A 14,741-nucleotide genomic window follows, 5' to 3' on the forward strand; every position below is an offset into this window, starting at 1 on the left:
CATGTCAAATAAAAGGGGAATACATCACAGTAACTTAGGGAGGATATTGAAGGGACAGATCCATCGCTGCTAAACCAGGCGCACTTGCCATATTTGGCCAAGTTTAAGATGTCCATTTGCCATATTGAATCTGACCAAATGAGCATGTTTGTTTCTGTTTTTCAATATTTAAGTGGGCTCGCCATTGCACATATAAAATTGATCAAGACAGTAACCAGAGTTTGTGTGAAAAGAGATGTATCTCAGACTATCTTGATATTTGGTAGTTTCTTATCCTGGAGACAAGAAACTCGGTGTGCACAAGGGAATTTCATCTACACCCATGTTTCTGCAAACAAGAACTGCTACCTTAGATCGATCACTCTACCCAAGAACTTTACCCACCTGGAATGTTTTACCTGACCACCTCCGCCGATGCGCCCCAACATTACAAAACTTCAAGGACCAATGACCAATGACCGAGTAGCAAGAATTAGTCCTCTGACTCCTTGATGCGCTAAATTCTGTGTGGGATAACCTCTACCAGGTGTTTACGCAGTAGCGAACAGATGCAGATGAGTCAAAATCGGAAACCATTCTCAACACACATACACTGGCAGAAGGCATTATGATAGACAAATAGACACTTCCAGAAAGTATTTCTTGATCTATAGCTATTTTATGAAAATGGTATGAGTTCTTATTATTAAATTGACCTAGTTGTGCTCATTTGAGCAGTTTTACCTGATCCGTGAACTTTGTCTTTTTTAAAGACATTTCTTGTTTGTACAGAATGCCTCTGTATCTTTGAGATGTCAACATCCATTTGAACTAACCTCATTCCTCTTTGCCTCTGAATCACACATCTCATACCATCTCAAAACAAGCATCTTATAAACAACAAGTAAGCAACACCTCACTCCAACTGTAATATCAAGTCATCCTCAAGTGCAAAATTGTTGTCTTTGAAGCTTCCGCTTGATCCATGACTCAAGCCTATCAATGCCCATTACAGGGTCCATACTTCATGTCAATTAAATAGGTGTTGTAACTATCGTTAGTTTGCAAGTGGCCAAATTGCTGCAGCTTTAGCCTACTAACATACATACAAGCTTAATCATCGCTGGCTTTGATTTTAGCAGGGAGCAGAGAAATGCTATTGGCAAATTCATTAACCGTAGAAATAGTGTGTGTTAGAGGGGTGTAACAATTGCGGTACTTGCTAAATGAAAATTGTTTTACTTATTGGTCACTGTAAAACCCAACAGCTTGTGCAAGCTCATCTTTTACTGTTGTTTTTCCCTTAATAGCATAAGACAAATATCTATTACCAGAACCATATTCTTTAGGTATCCTCCATCAGCAAGACACTTTCTCTCTCAATTCCATTGCTTTTCCTACATCATAACCTAAGGCAATGTGAGACACGCTGTAACAAGTGATGTGAACAAGTCAATATACATTACTGTAGGGAAGATCTACTCCTATTTGGTTCACTGTGCTATCTCAACATGTGATATATAGTGCTTGACTTGGTCACTCACTTCTGATGTTTAGGTGGTGCTTACAACATTGATAAGCTTAATATTTAAGTTTCTTCTTCAAATTCACTGATCGACTGGCGATTGCTTTTTACTATCGAGGTTCTATGTTTTTTGCTGCTTGGAACATTGATTGGTTGAAAATCTGTTGTTCATCGCTCAGCGACTGAGACCAAATTCAGCTAAATTATTCAGCTAAACTTAGTCAGAACTATTTATGAACAAACAACTACATCATTGTTCCATCACATATGGCGTTTCCGTATCAGATTTTAAGAAAATGGCACAAGAATTAGAATATTTAATCTGGAATCCACATCCACAGAGGGAGTATGGGTTTGAAATAGAATAGACAACTGGCATTTGAAATACTCACTCCAGTTGTGGAAGATAAAAGTAAAGCTACACACAGTGAGAGTATGAGTTTCAAAATAACCAATTCCATTAGAAAAACATACCCCCTCTGTCAAAAACTATTCCTAAATCGTCCACAGGGGTTCGGCCAATTTCAAGTAGAATAGCTCATTGATCAGCATCACTTGAAAGCCACACCCCCTTTTAAGTCTGATACAAGGTGCATGTACTGAATGTTCAGCTTCATTTATCTCACTCGCAGTCATTGGCCTTACCTGTGTGTTATTTTAAAAGCCAATTCTTGCATGATTTACTCATGCAATTTGCAGCATAGGTGCAAGTGATAAATAGTTTATCTCTTACACCATTCTGTTGTACCTTTTTTTGATATAGGTACTTTTGTTTTCATAAAATCTGAATAACGTAATTAGCACCGTTTGTAAATAATTATGCATGTTTCCCTGTTTAAAATCCAACGTAAAGTGTATCCATTGATTGCTCAAAGATATAAGTATTACGGATGACTTATATAATCAAAAAATGTGGCCAAATAAGTCGAAAGAAGCTAACTTGTCCAGAATTACAGGCTCCTATGAACTGATTTGGAAGAAGCAGTATGATGGAAGTCGTATACATGATCATGGCGCCTCTCCCTGCTCTGATAAACCCGATAAATGGCAATTGACAAGATATAGGTACAATGGTCTTACACTTATCATTTCCATAATTTAAAATCATAATTAATTGCTCTCCGACTTTGAATCTTGAACAATCCGACTGTGAGGAATGAGCATACACATTAAACAAGTTGATTGAACAACTTCCTTAAAAAAATCACATTTCACATGCTTGCCAGACTGTGTATGGAGACTATCCCAATGTGTGGGAATGAGGAACAGTATTGTTTGAATTTCCAAAATTAAATTTTCATGCACCACAAAATATGAATGCAACAATGAATGTATGTGGAACATTTTGGCAAGCTGTGTCCTAGGGGAAATAACATTTGGGCATGTTGGGGATGTGGAATAACAAATGAAAACTCGTCAAAATTGAGAATGTGTTTGTTCACCTTTCAGCTGAGCTGGTTGTCTAGAATGTATTTGTCGCCTATAATTTATGCAATGCAAATGAAGTAAATGAGTTTGATGTGGGCCTATAATAATATTCAATTTATTTTTACTTATTTACATAACTACATTGACAGTACTACAGTTTGCAAAAAAATGATGTTTCTGAGATATGTATAGGCTCAAATTTTCTAAGAGAACTGAGCATGTAAAGAAAAGAAATCAATGTACCTGTAAGCTTGTATAGGTTGAAACTGGAAGAACATTGTGAAAAGCAGAAAGTAGGTTTGGAAGGTAATAGGGCCTATACCAAATTAGATCAGCATTCTGAAATATTGGTAACATTTTTATTTTCAGGGGAAAATTAATATTCATGAGCACTTTTCAGTCATCATTTCCCTCATAAAACAATAAAATACAAAGACATTTTGTAACATTGTTCCTCTACACCCTACATCCGATTTGGCTCAAAAATGACTAATACTGATCAGAAATCTTTGCTCCCAAAAGAATGGATCTATTAAAATCAAGTTTAGAGAAGTTTGATTTTGTTTTTATAAACACCTAAAACTGAATTTTGCTGAATTGGACCACATGCACACTTGTCAGCGGATATGAGATATATTTTTTAATGTTAAACTATCTGTCCAAGTCACTTATCGACAGGGTAATATTTGTGTGTAAAACCCCAGCCAAGTCCCAACCCCATTAGCAGGGCAATTGTTGCAAACCTCAGCCTATAGACGAATCCAATTTCATGCATTCCGACACCTCAATGGCAGCCATAGCTGGGTCCCGTCTGGGTATATCCCACCTAAGACTGCATTCCATCACCCATGTTACACGAAGACCAAAGAATGATGAAAGTTTACAATACAACACAATACAATATAACATCGATTATTAAGCGGCTTTAATTCACCCAATTGGGCAGTCACAGCACCAGTTTGATGCAGGGGGGACCCAGTAATGGCCGAATGAATTCTGACCATCACTTGGCTCGTTGGATTCACCTATAGCTCTAGCTCAAGCTCAAGTCACCACTCAAAATCCCAGCTCTCTGGACTTGGTCAACTTCATGAACAAGGCCCTGCACATGTCCGGCCCAGCGGGGACAACATTTGTGTCAACTCTATGTCCAAATGTTGTTAACTGCCCGGCTATCTAGGGGTACACAGGTTCCAGTTGACAAGTACATTATTCAAAGTCTCATCACTTCATGCTTTCTAACACACCTAACATGCATGTGGCTAAGCATCATCGATTAGCACTGGATAGATGACACATTAGCCACCCTGTGTAAATGCTCTAGTCAATGAGCTGTGCAATGTCATGTCTATCATCGCACACAGGATAGACAGTCAATGTTTAGCCACTGTGTAATAACTGTAGTAATCTATAACCCATATTGATGAAATGATCACCTCAAATGCATGTTAATTGATAAAACTGGTATTATGGCTACACATACATGTATGTATTGATGAAATAATTATAAAAGTCTCCCATGCCACAAGTAATTTTAAAGCAAGTTAAAATGCTGGCAGGCAAGTTGTGACCCACAATAACTGGCCCAATCTGGGGCAATGAGAAAGTTGTGAACCACAACAACTGGCCCTAACAAGGGCAATGGGAAAGTTAATAAAAAAACTTTCATGCTAACCCTAACCCAATCCATGTTTTTTTTTGTTATCGGAAGGGAAAGAGAGAAGAACAACAAAGAAGTCACTTGGAACTCCAGGATTCGAACCTCAGACCCCTCACATAAGATCACCGACATGCAGCCACGGGGGTTTTGCTTCTGTGGCCAATGATTCTGTGGGTATTTAGGCCTTAGACTGATTGCGTCATGGCATCACGTGGAATGCATGCATGGGCAGTGGTTTTCATAGTGAGTTTCAGTCGGGTTAGGGTTAAGGTTTGCATTTTACCTTACATTGAGGCCTTTTGCCAAATCTTTGAGTGACATTGCTCCAACGGTTTGGATATGGGAACTTGAAAGCAAATAGCTTTTTTAGACGATCTCATCTTGATTATGAGGGAAAGAGGGAGTTGATGCTGTCAATCAGGTCACCTTTAAATGTAACCCAGCAAGGCTTTCTTGATCAATGGTTTCTGTCATTTCAGTTCATTGGCATTATAACATGAAGCAGTTGAATCATAAAATAGGGTATGTGGATTGACACTACATCAGGCTATTCCAGTTGAAACCCATACACCCCCTATAGAAGACATGACCTTAATATCTTACACAGGGGGTGCAGATTTCAAATGGAAGCACCTATTCAGGTAACCCCATTTGAAATTCATACTCCATGAGGAGAAGATTAAGGTCATGTCTTCCATAGGGGGTCTATGGATTTCAACTGGAATAGCCCATCAAAGTCATGATGTAGTTAACTTTGGATACAAAAGTCAGGGCGTGAACTATAGCGAACACATAGCTTGTTCTCTCTCTCTACATGTGTACCCTGGGGCAGGTTGATTTACCAATTCAGTTGAACTTTATACAACAAATTGAATAACTAGATTACATGCCGGAGTGTTGTATTTAGCACATTGCACTGGAGCTATTCATTAAACTTTAACACTTTACAAATTGTCAGGTTCCCCATAGAATCATCTTGGGCTGTACAAAATCGCTAATTTACATCTAAATGTGCTATTTTACCTTGAATCTGCTATTTCTTACAAATTCTGAAATTGAACAAGTTGTCTTGTCTAACAGGAAAGTCTTTATTGGATTGATTTTGCTCTTCAATTGCATCACCATCAACATTTTTATCATCCCAATAGGATAGTTACATAATCTATGGAATAAGAATATCCTGGCATTGCCAAGGTATTTCACACCATTTACAATGAGTTGGGTTTCCTAGAAATGATTTTCACAGTTAACTCTCACAGTTCACAGTCTCCTAACAAGTCTAACAAAAGCCAATAGATTGGGGTGCTTCCCCTTCAGCAGGGCAGTATGGCAACACATATTGCACCTCCTCAAAAAAACCCACCCAAAACACTGAACAACAGAGGAGTGTAAAGTTAAACTTGATACTTTGTCATTGCAAAATGTTAACATACATTTCAACCATTGGAAAACATTAAAGACCCTGAAGGAAGAAGACTTGAACATGAACTCTACCTGCCTCCCCCACTGGCTTACCCACTCCCCTTTTAACCTCGATGCATTGCCCCCTCCTCAAATATCTCGTACCAGACGTTAAATTTCAACAACCAGACAGACGATTGAATGAATGCTACACAAGTCTTGTTTTTACACTGATGCTATGAATATGACAAAAAACTTTTATCCATAGGCTTTAACCTAATCCTAACCTTTAAAGCAATTGCTGCTTTTCTTTTGTCATTATATATTTGTTACTCTTACAGCTTACTAAATGGATTCAAATGTTACTATTTTATCAAAAATCACCGCCAAATTTTAATATTTGCAAAGTGCGAATTTTAAACAGAATAAGACATTTTCATATTTGAAATCTAGTCTGAACTTGACCAAGTAAGATAAAATTTGTCCCAGCCTGTTTCTTATTTCCTGCTTACCTCATTTTATATTATTTTAAAATGGCAAAACTTTTACTCTGTCAAACATAAACTGAACATAAATTTGTAATATATCTGGGTATTTTTATGCATGTTTCATATTCCTGCTACCAAAACATGAAATAGTCTACATTGTTGTACCACAACATGTCAGGAGGGCCTCATCTTCAACAATTTTAAAAACTCTTAAAAATGCACTTGTTTTGAATTATGGTTGTTTTTGCTTTTGCATTATTTTTGAAAATATATTGTTTTCATGAATTGCATCTTTAGAAACTTCTGTATCATGTACATATGGTTCCCCCCTAACAAAATTGTACCCAATTGAAGTAAAAGGCGGTCTAGAAACTGTAGCAGTTCCAGTAAATTCTGTCTGCCATCTTGCAGAAACCTCCTTTCTATTTCTTTATTAATTTGTATTAATTTGGCCTACACTTGAAGATTTTTTTTAATACATAAATGAAACTAAACTTATAGTATTTCCCACCACACACTAACACTTGTTATGAGCACACCCAAGGTAATCGTAACCAAATGCTTTATTTTTCTTCCTCTTTATATTTTCTCTACTTCACTCTAGTGTTTTCTTTAACAATAATTTATCCATTGTGTAGGAATGGTTTATTCTCTTGGCCTAGCCTCCAATCCTAGGAATAAAGCACAACTTGATACAAATGAAAGTAAACATAGGGTTGTCATTGACCCTGGCAAGGTAGAATCTACACAGTGTAAGTGTGGCAATGTGTAGACCATATATCTTTGAATACAAAAAATTGTTCAAAGTAATTTACATTTATTCCACTGCCACTACGATACATCACATAATGTGGCTGCCAACAACAACCGCACTGGTATGACTACCTAACAGCTCCCCATTTTACACCTGGGTGGAGTGGAACAAATGAGTTAAAGTGTCTTGTGCAAGGACACAACACTTTGTCACTCACTGGGTTTGAACCCACAACCTTGCAATCATGAATCAAACGCTCTAATCGTTCGGCTAACATGCTCCTGCTACAGACACGGCAGATGATCTAAAACTGAGCTAGTTATCCACAAATGATTATATCTTCTTCACTTCTTTCGTTGTCTGTCGCTGTTCTTACCGGGAGTGAATTTTGAGTGGGACTGATCCCCCTTTCGCAGCTTGGCTCAGCACTGCAGCTGGTATGTTTTGGCAAGGTTTTGGGCATCCTGTCTTCCCCATTCTGAGCAACTCTGCATGTACCTGGTTCTGCTTGCTGTATAAATTATAGAGGTTTGGGACATTTCAAAACATGAAGAAAACACATCTAATAAAAATCTACATTTGTTGTACTTGTTCTTTTTGCATCCAACATAACCTTCATCAGGACACAAATCACTGGTTTTCGTTACAAGGGCTGTTTTGAACAGCTTCTGTGTACCTATGTTGACAAAAAAAGTCCCAGGGGCTATATTGTGATATTTTTGGGAAAATCACCCTTACATCCAAGCCCAAATACTTATTCTACCCTGAAACATTATTGCCTCTTGCATCTGCTACTACACACACATATTAAGCATTTGAAATACACAATACCCAATCCCTAACCCTAATTCAAAGTAAACGCAAGCTTTTACCAATACCTTGTTTTTCAGAACATATCCTACCCTTTAATTTGTCTGACACCTTAAATCCATCCATTTTATAGACTAGCCCGGTAGTTGTTCAAAACTGCCTGTCTCCGATCTGGAGCCCACCCCATGTTCCGTTCCCATATGTCAATCTGCCATATCACATATATTCCCAGACAAACATATCACATTGTTAATTATTTTCAGTGCATTTATACATTATTTCAATTCCGTCTCTCTATCACTGTCATATTATCTCTGCAACTTTCTCGCAAACAGCAACTACCAAAATACCTAAAGATACTTTCAATTTCTAGGTAATTTTACAGCAAAGTCTTATCTCAAAAATTCCATGTCATCTAATATTCACAGACTTCCGTCCTTTTTCCCAGGTATCTTATATTTCCTCGCAACTAAACCTATTAAAACTGTTATGCTAATCACATGCCCATTCATGCACAAAATCGTTCCCCATTTCCACTACATCAAACGAACCAACAAGGTCAATGGCCTAGAACTCAACCCAACCCTGGTATTCTGGCAGCAGATTTGATGACGGGGAAAATGACGACAACGTGGTGTAGTTTAAATCCCCTTGGAATGTCGCGACATGTTTAAAGTGATGCGTAATTTACTCAATGAAATCTTGCAATCTTATCTAATTGCCACCATGCTATTAAAGCACTTCATTTTACACTTTCCTACAATTAATTGCTTCTCAATTTCCTCGATTTGCTACAAATTTATAAAAAATTCAATTTCACTACCTAGTTAAAGTAGTCTCCATCTTCTTATAAATTCAAAATTACAAAAATTTCTAAATCAAAAATGACACACAGGAGAAGGGCAGGATTTATAAAATGACAATCATTTGTCTAATTTTTAAAATATATTTATATACTTTACTTTTTTAAATAAAATTTTCCAGTGGTACAAAGTAGGTTACTTTTATCTTGTTGCTGTTTTCTTTTCATCTTATTGTAAAATTAATATAAAAAAATCTAGTGGCTTCTCCAATTATCATCCACCTAGTCATCCTCATCCCATTAACTTCACAAAATGAACTTTCAAAAAAAAAAATCTGGCGCGAAGTTAATTAGATAATCCAAGCAAATTTGCTTCATAAAACTAGAGAATAAGAAACCCACCGTGACCCAGAGGCCATTGGAACATGTGTACCTACCTACCAGTACCATATCACAAAGAAAAGTATCTCAGTATCTTTACACCGACGTGATTAGTTACAAAATAAGCTACTATTACTCATCCATTTAACACTAGCGAGCCTAACATCACAAAAGAGAAGCGCTCACGCAAGCTTTACGAGGATATCCTTTTGGCCTCCAGAAACAAAATGGGTAATTGCTAATTCTTGAAGTCTTTGTCGGTCTTAATTGGCCAGCTCATGCATCAGGTACTGAGGTGAGGATTGCGTGTGTGCTTAGATAGCTGGTAGTGGATGCATCAATGGATGGATGGTAACCAAGTTACCGGAGGAAGGAGGTCAATGGAAGATGGGGAAAGAAGGGATAAAATATGAGTGGTCAGTGACAGGCACCAACGATGGCCAAAATGGTTGAATATTGTCATTGTAATTAACACATAGGAAATATCAAATTCTTGGAATAGTATCATTATCTTACTTGTCCTATATAGCTTTTCTACTTTATGAATGATGAATTCAAAATATGTATTCCTATACTAAAATGCTTTGATGCTATTGGCTTCCTTGATAGCAAAGTTGGAGCGCTGGTCTAAATACCCAAGGGTCCCAGCCACTCCCAGGTTCAAATCCAAGTTTGTCAAGTTTTTCTTACTTGGTCTACTTGGGGAAAACAATACATTAGATGTATGTATTTCTATGTCTGTTTTGTGCAAACCAGAAATTATTAATAAAAATATTTAATCATACTTTTGCAGAGTACTAAGTAAAAAGTTTACTTGCTCAGAATGACATACATTTGTGCACACATAAAAGTATTTTCAAAATAAATGAGATGTTTTCAGAAGATGTTGATTGAAAATCAAATTTTGCAAATCATATTCTCATCTCTCATTAAAAATTTCATATCCATGCTTTCTGGAAATAAATTCTCCAAGCACAATAAAGGTAAGATTTCCAGTGTTTTGGTATGAGGTCATCGACCCACCAATATCATGTCAGGATACAGAATGAATGAGCAAATAGACTTATGCATTATTCATAATTTTTATTTAATTAGGGTGAAAATGAGCGACAACATTATTCAAAATGCAGACTTGCAGGTAGAGTATCATGTGACTGTTAAATAGGTAACTTTATGCCATTTAGATAGTCACTAACTAGCCACTTAGCACTTTTGAGGTTCATTTTTATCAAGCCTGGAGTAGCTAACAGAGCTGGTAAACACCTATTGTAACAGTATACTAAATGTCCCGTTTGAAAATCACCAACGAAAAATTGAAGTCTTGCCAACACTTGTTATCAAATTTATTCAGGCAAGGTATCCAGGTATGTCACATAGGAAAGCAGACTCTCATCCTCATCCCTCTATTCATCACTGATGGAGTCTTGACCCCTATGTTCAAGACCGAGACCAAGACCTGACCATCAAAGGTCAAAATCAAGACTGAGACTATCCTTTCAAGACCAAGACCTCAAGTATCCACAAAGACTAAGATCTCAAATTTAGGTGAATGAACTGGCAATCAATAACATCACTGGTTCTCTGGTATGATCAATCCAGGAGATTGGACAAAGTTTCTATAGAGGTTGTGCATATGACATATCATACTGTAAATATGGCGGACTACTCAAATGCATTCAACAAAAGCATGATTGCAATCTACTGTGATGGTTCGTCTCACACACATAACAAATGCACCATGATCAAATAGGTTGATGACAAGATTTGATTGAATGGACTGCACTGCGCAATGAAGGACACCGGTTCAAATCCTTTGTTTGGAGCCAATCGATAAAAGCATGCAGGGCCTCTATAATACTCTCTTACTCTCTCCTTTGTAGAAGAAGCACAAATACTAATAATCAGTTCAAAATCTTCGGCTGATCTTTCTCTTTTGTACATATGAGAGAGAATAAGTGAAACCACAGAATTAAACCAGAGAACCTGCACTTGTCCACCATCTTGATACAAGCAAGGGGTAAAAATTGGTATTATTCCTTTTTGCTCAAACTGCACCAGAATACCCCTAAATTTTTCCCATAGATGACGACGCAATTGTATGTAGCAGTATAGGGAGTTCCAGTTCTCCTTAATAATTCTGTGATTAAAACAAGTGTATAGATGTTGGAGCTATGGCTTCATTGTACCTACCGATGATTGTTGTGACTTTTGTTTGCTACCAGTGGTGTCCCCATCTGACCTTTCTTGCGTCCCCTGCCTGTCATGTCGTACTTCTGTATTTAACTTTAATGTCTGTAAGAAAAAGAACAAAAGGCAAATGTTAATCTTCAAAGTATGCAAAACGTACAATAAAACAAAGCAAATAGAAATGGCAAATGAAAAGCTACAAAATGAAACATAGTATATTAGTGGTATAACATGTCATAATTTGTAAAGGACTCACATTTTTTGCAGCATAAATTTTTCTTAAAATTAGTGCATTTAAAGAAATATTTGTGAGCATGAAATTTTGCAAATTCTTGTCACTTTTGAAATTCACAACATTTTTGGCACCTGAAAATTACTTGCTTTATTAGTATGTGATCAGAGAAGATATCTTACACTTCCCATAATGCATTTCTTCCATTTCAATTTTCTGTACTGATCTGCTATCTAGTGCAACATGGGTCAATGGTAACAAAATGTACCTAATGTACACATTCGGATCTTGCAAAATATGCCTATTTTTTGACTATCGATCAACCAATGTCTAACCAGTCTTATTCTCAATATGAACACAAACGGAACCTGTATAAATAATGGGAGTAATAATTATGTTGCAAAGGATTCTGGGAAGGGTAAAGTATCTTCTCTGGTGTGTGATATGAGTAAGCAAAGAATCTTTGGCTGGGTCAAATCTTTTTCTCATTAAATAGTTTCCCCTGCAAAAAATGCAAACTACAAACGATGTCATATACATCTTTTGTCCATATCTAAAAATTTGTTTTACAAACGTCCATCTCCGCTAGATATTGAGGCTTGCCTGTCATTTGAATTGCCTGTCCACCTGACACTTTGGCTTGATCATATCAAACATTAAATTGATGATGTCAAAGGACGCACAGTTTGATTGAGTGGACCCAATCTATAAATGACACTTCACTATGTCCCCAGTTTTTAATCTAGCTGTCAATGAGTTACATTTGGTAAACTAATATTTGAGTTAATAAATAGGTAATAGAATCATAAATCATCTTCATCAGCGGAACCAATCATCTTTACAAGCTCCAAACCACCTGTATGCATGAAGCAAATATTTAAATTGATGTCTTCATCTTAGCATGTCATTGTGATCATTTTTTCAAGATGTTGCTAGCATAGTTTCCACTTTGATTTTTAATAATCTTTATTATATTCTGTACTTCTTTTTGCTGTTCTGATGATCAAATGCTCCTTTAAGGAGCTCTATCATAGGATTGGCAAAGCATTGGGTGAATTGAAAGGAGGAGGTGTGGAAAGACTATCAATTTAGACACCAAGATGAAATTCCACAATGCCTATGTTCTTTCTACCCTTCTGCATGTTCTGTATGATTTTAAATGCTGTACTCTCACTGAAAGAGATGAGTCCAGATTAGATGCATTTGATATGAGATGCCAAATGAAAATTCTCTGCAATCAAATGGACACAACATAACCAACAACTTCATTAGATCCATGACAAAGCAACAGAAGCTCACTACTATCATCAGAAAGCGCCGCTTACAGTGGTTTGGCCACCTGCTGAGAGGGGATAAGAGTCACATCCAAAGAACACTCTACTTCTGGAATCCCTACCATGGAAAGAGGGGACCTGGATGCCCTAGAACAACTTGGAAGAACGTTATTCAATGGGACTTGGATAGACTTGACATCAGATGGGTCTGTGGATGAGGTTGGAGTTGCTACCAAGGATCATGCCATATGAAAGTTTTTCCTACCACAGGCAGCATGCACAGAAATGCATGATGCTGTCTGGTAGATAGGTAGGTAGGTAGGTAGGTAGGTATATTTCATAATCTTTAATGCTAAAGCTAAATACACCTTTTGTTAAACTTAAGCAGGCATAGCAGCCACTACAGCCTCCAACAAGATGGAAGGACCCCAAAAGACTCAGGTAAGTATCTCCAGCAGACCCAATACCGGGCAAATGGCAGACCGGAACGGAGGAGTTACCAGGCACAGGGCAAAGGGACACGCAGATAAGTCAAAAGTTGAAAAACAACTTACAAATATTCTCAAATAGATTTTGTAAGCAAGCATGATTTAGATGCAGATCAAGAAAGACATAACTTGAGCCCACTGCAATATAACAGGCAAACAGAACTTGAAAAAGTTTTTGACATCCATGTGAGTCGGCTAAACTTACGCTGGTATTCTACTTTCTATTTTTGCATGATTCACCTTTGTAATGAGCTTTTAAAACTTGAAGCAGGTGAAATATTGATTGAACAACAACAAATGCAGCAACAAACTTTGAAATAGTTTTTGATATCCACGTGAGTCACTTGGAACATTCACTGGTTATTGCACACTTTGCTAGATATGTGATTCACTTTTGAGAAATGGTGCTTGAACGACAACAAAGGCTGCAAACTTCAAGGTGACAAGATGGCTCATTTTCCCTCTGTGTGTGTCAGTCACAAAAGGACGCATCATACACAATCCTAAACATGATAGCTCATGATGCAAGTGAAAGTTAAGTCACTGTGCATATTCGTCATATAGTTTTATTTACAATTTAAATTAACGTCACTTTCAAAAGTTAAACAGCAGAACAACAACTAGGCTGCACATATGAACTTTTAAAAAGAATAAACGATGCGATCTCGTGATTTCTCCAAGTGTGTCCATCAAAAAGGGATGCATCATGCCCAATTCCTTATCATGATGCAAGTGAAAGTTAAGTCACTGTGCATATTTGTCATATATTTTTATTTACTATTTAAATTAATTCTACATCAATGTTATTTCTAAACATGGTATAGTGCTCGAACAACAAAGGCTGCAAGTACGCACTTCAAGAAGAGTAAAGGATAAGATCTTGTGATTTCTTTGCAAGTGTGTCTCTGATGATAATCCATCACAAAGGGATGCATCATACACAACTTATAAAACATGATGCAAGTGAAAGTTAAGTCCCTGTGTGCATTTGTCATATAGTTTTATCTACTACTAGTATTTAAATTAATTCTAAATCAATGCCATGTTTTAAAAGTGAAAAAGTGCTTGAACAACAAATGCTGCAAGAGAAAAAGATCTCATGATTTCTCTCCAAGAGTGTCAGTCACAAAGGGATGCATCATACGTAATTTCTAAACATAACACAAGCAAAAACTCTTTGAAGTAAGACACCCATTCAAGACACACAAGTCACCATGCGCATTTATCATAGTCTTTATTTACCATTGAATTCAGACAAAATCAATGTCACTTTCAAAAGCCTGATATGCAAATGACCTGATTCTCAACAAGAAGTGCTTTTCACAGATCATG

The 14,741-nt window shown here is 37.0% G+C and overlaps 1 protein-coding gene across 1 annotated transcript in view; it reads right to left on the reverse strand.

Annotated features, from left to right (window-relative positions):
* Positions 1-14,741, reverse strand: part of LOC140144112 (uncharacterized) — a 223,134-nt gene that overhangs the window by 48,638 nt on the left and 159,755 nt on the right. The window contains exons 4-5 of the mRNA XM_072165948.1: positions 11,419-11,520; positions 7,612-7,746 (exon numbers count right to left, since the gene is read on the reverse strand). Coding sequence (XP_072022049.1) covers positions 7,612-7,746; positions 11,419-11,520 — 237 coding nt within the window. The remainder of the gene's footprint in view (positions 1-7,611; positions 7,747-11,418; positions 11,521-14,741) is intronic.

Source organism: Amphiura filiformis, unplaced genomic scaffold (genome assembly GCF_039555335.1).
Source record: "Amphiura filiformis unplaced genomic scaffold, Afil_fr2py scaffold_40, whole genome shotgun sequence".
Classification (NCBI taxonomy): Eukaryota; Metazoa; Echinodermata; class Ophiuroidea; order Amphilepidida; family Amphiuridae; genus Amphiura; species Amphiura filiformis.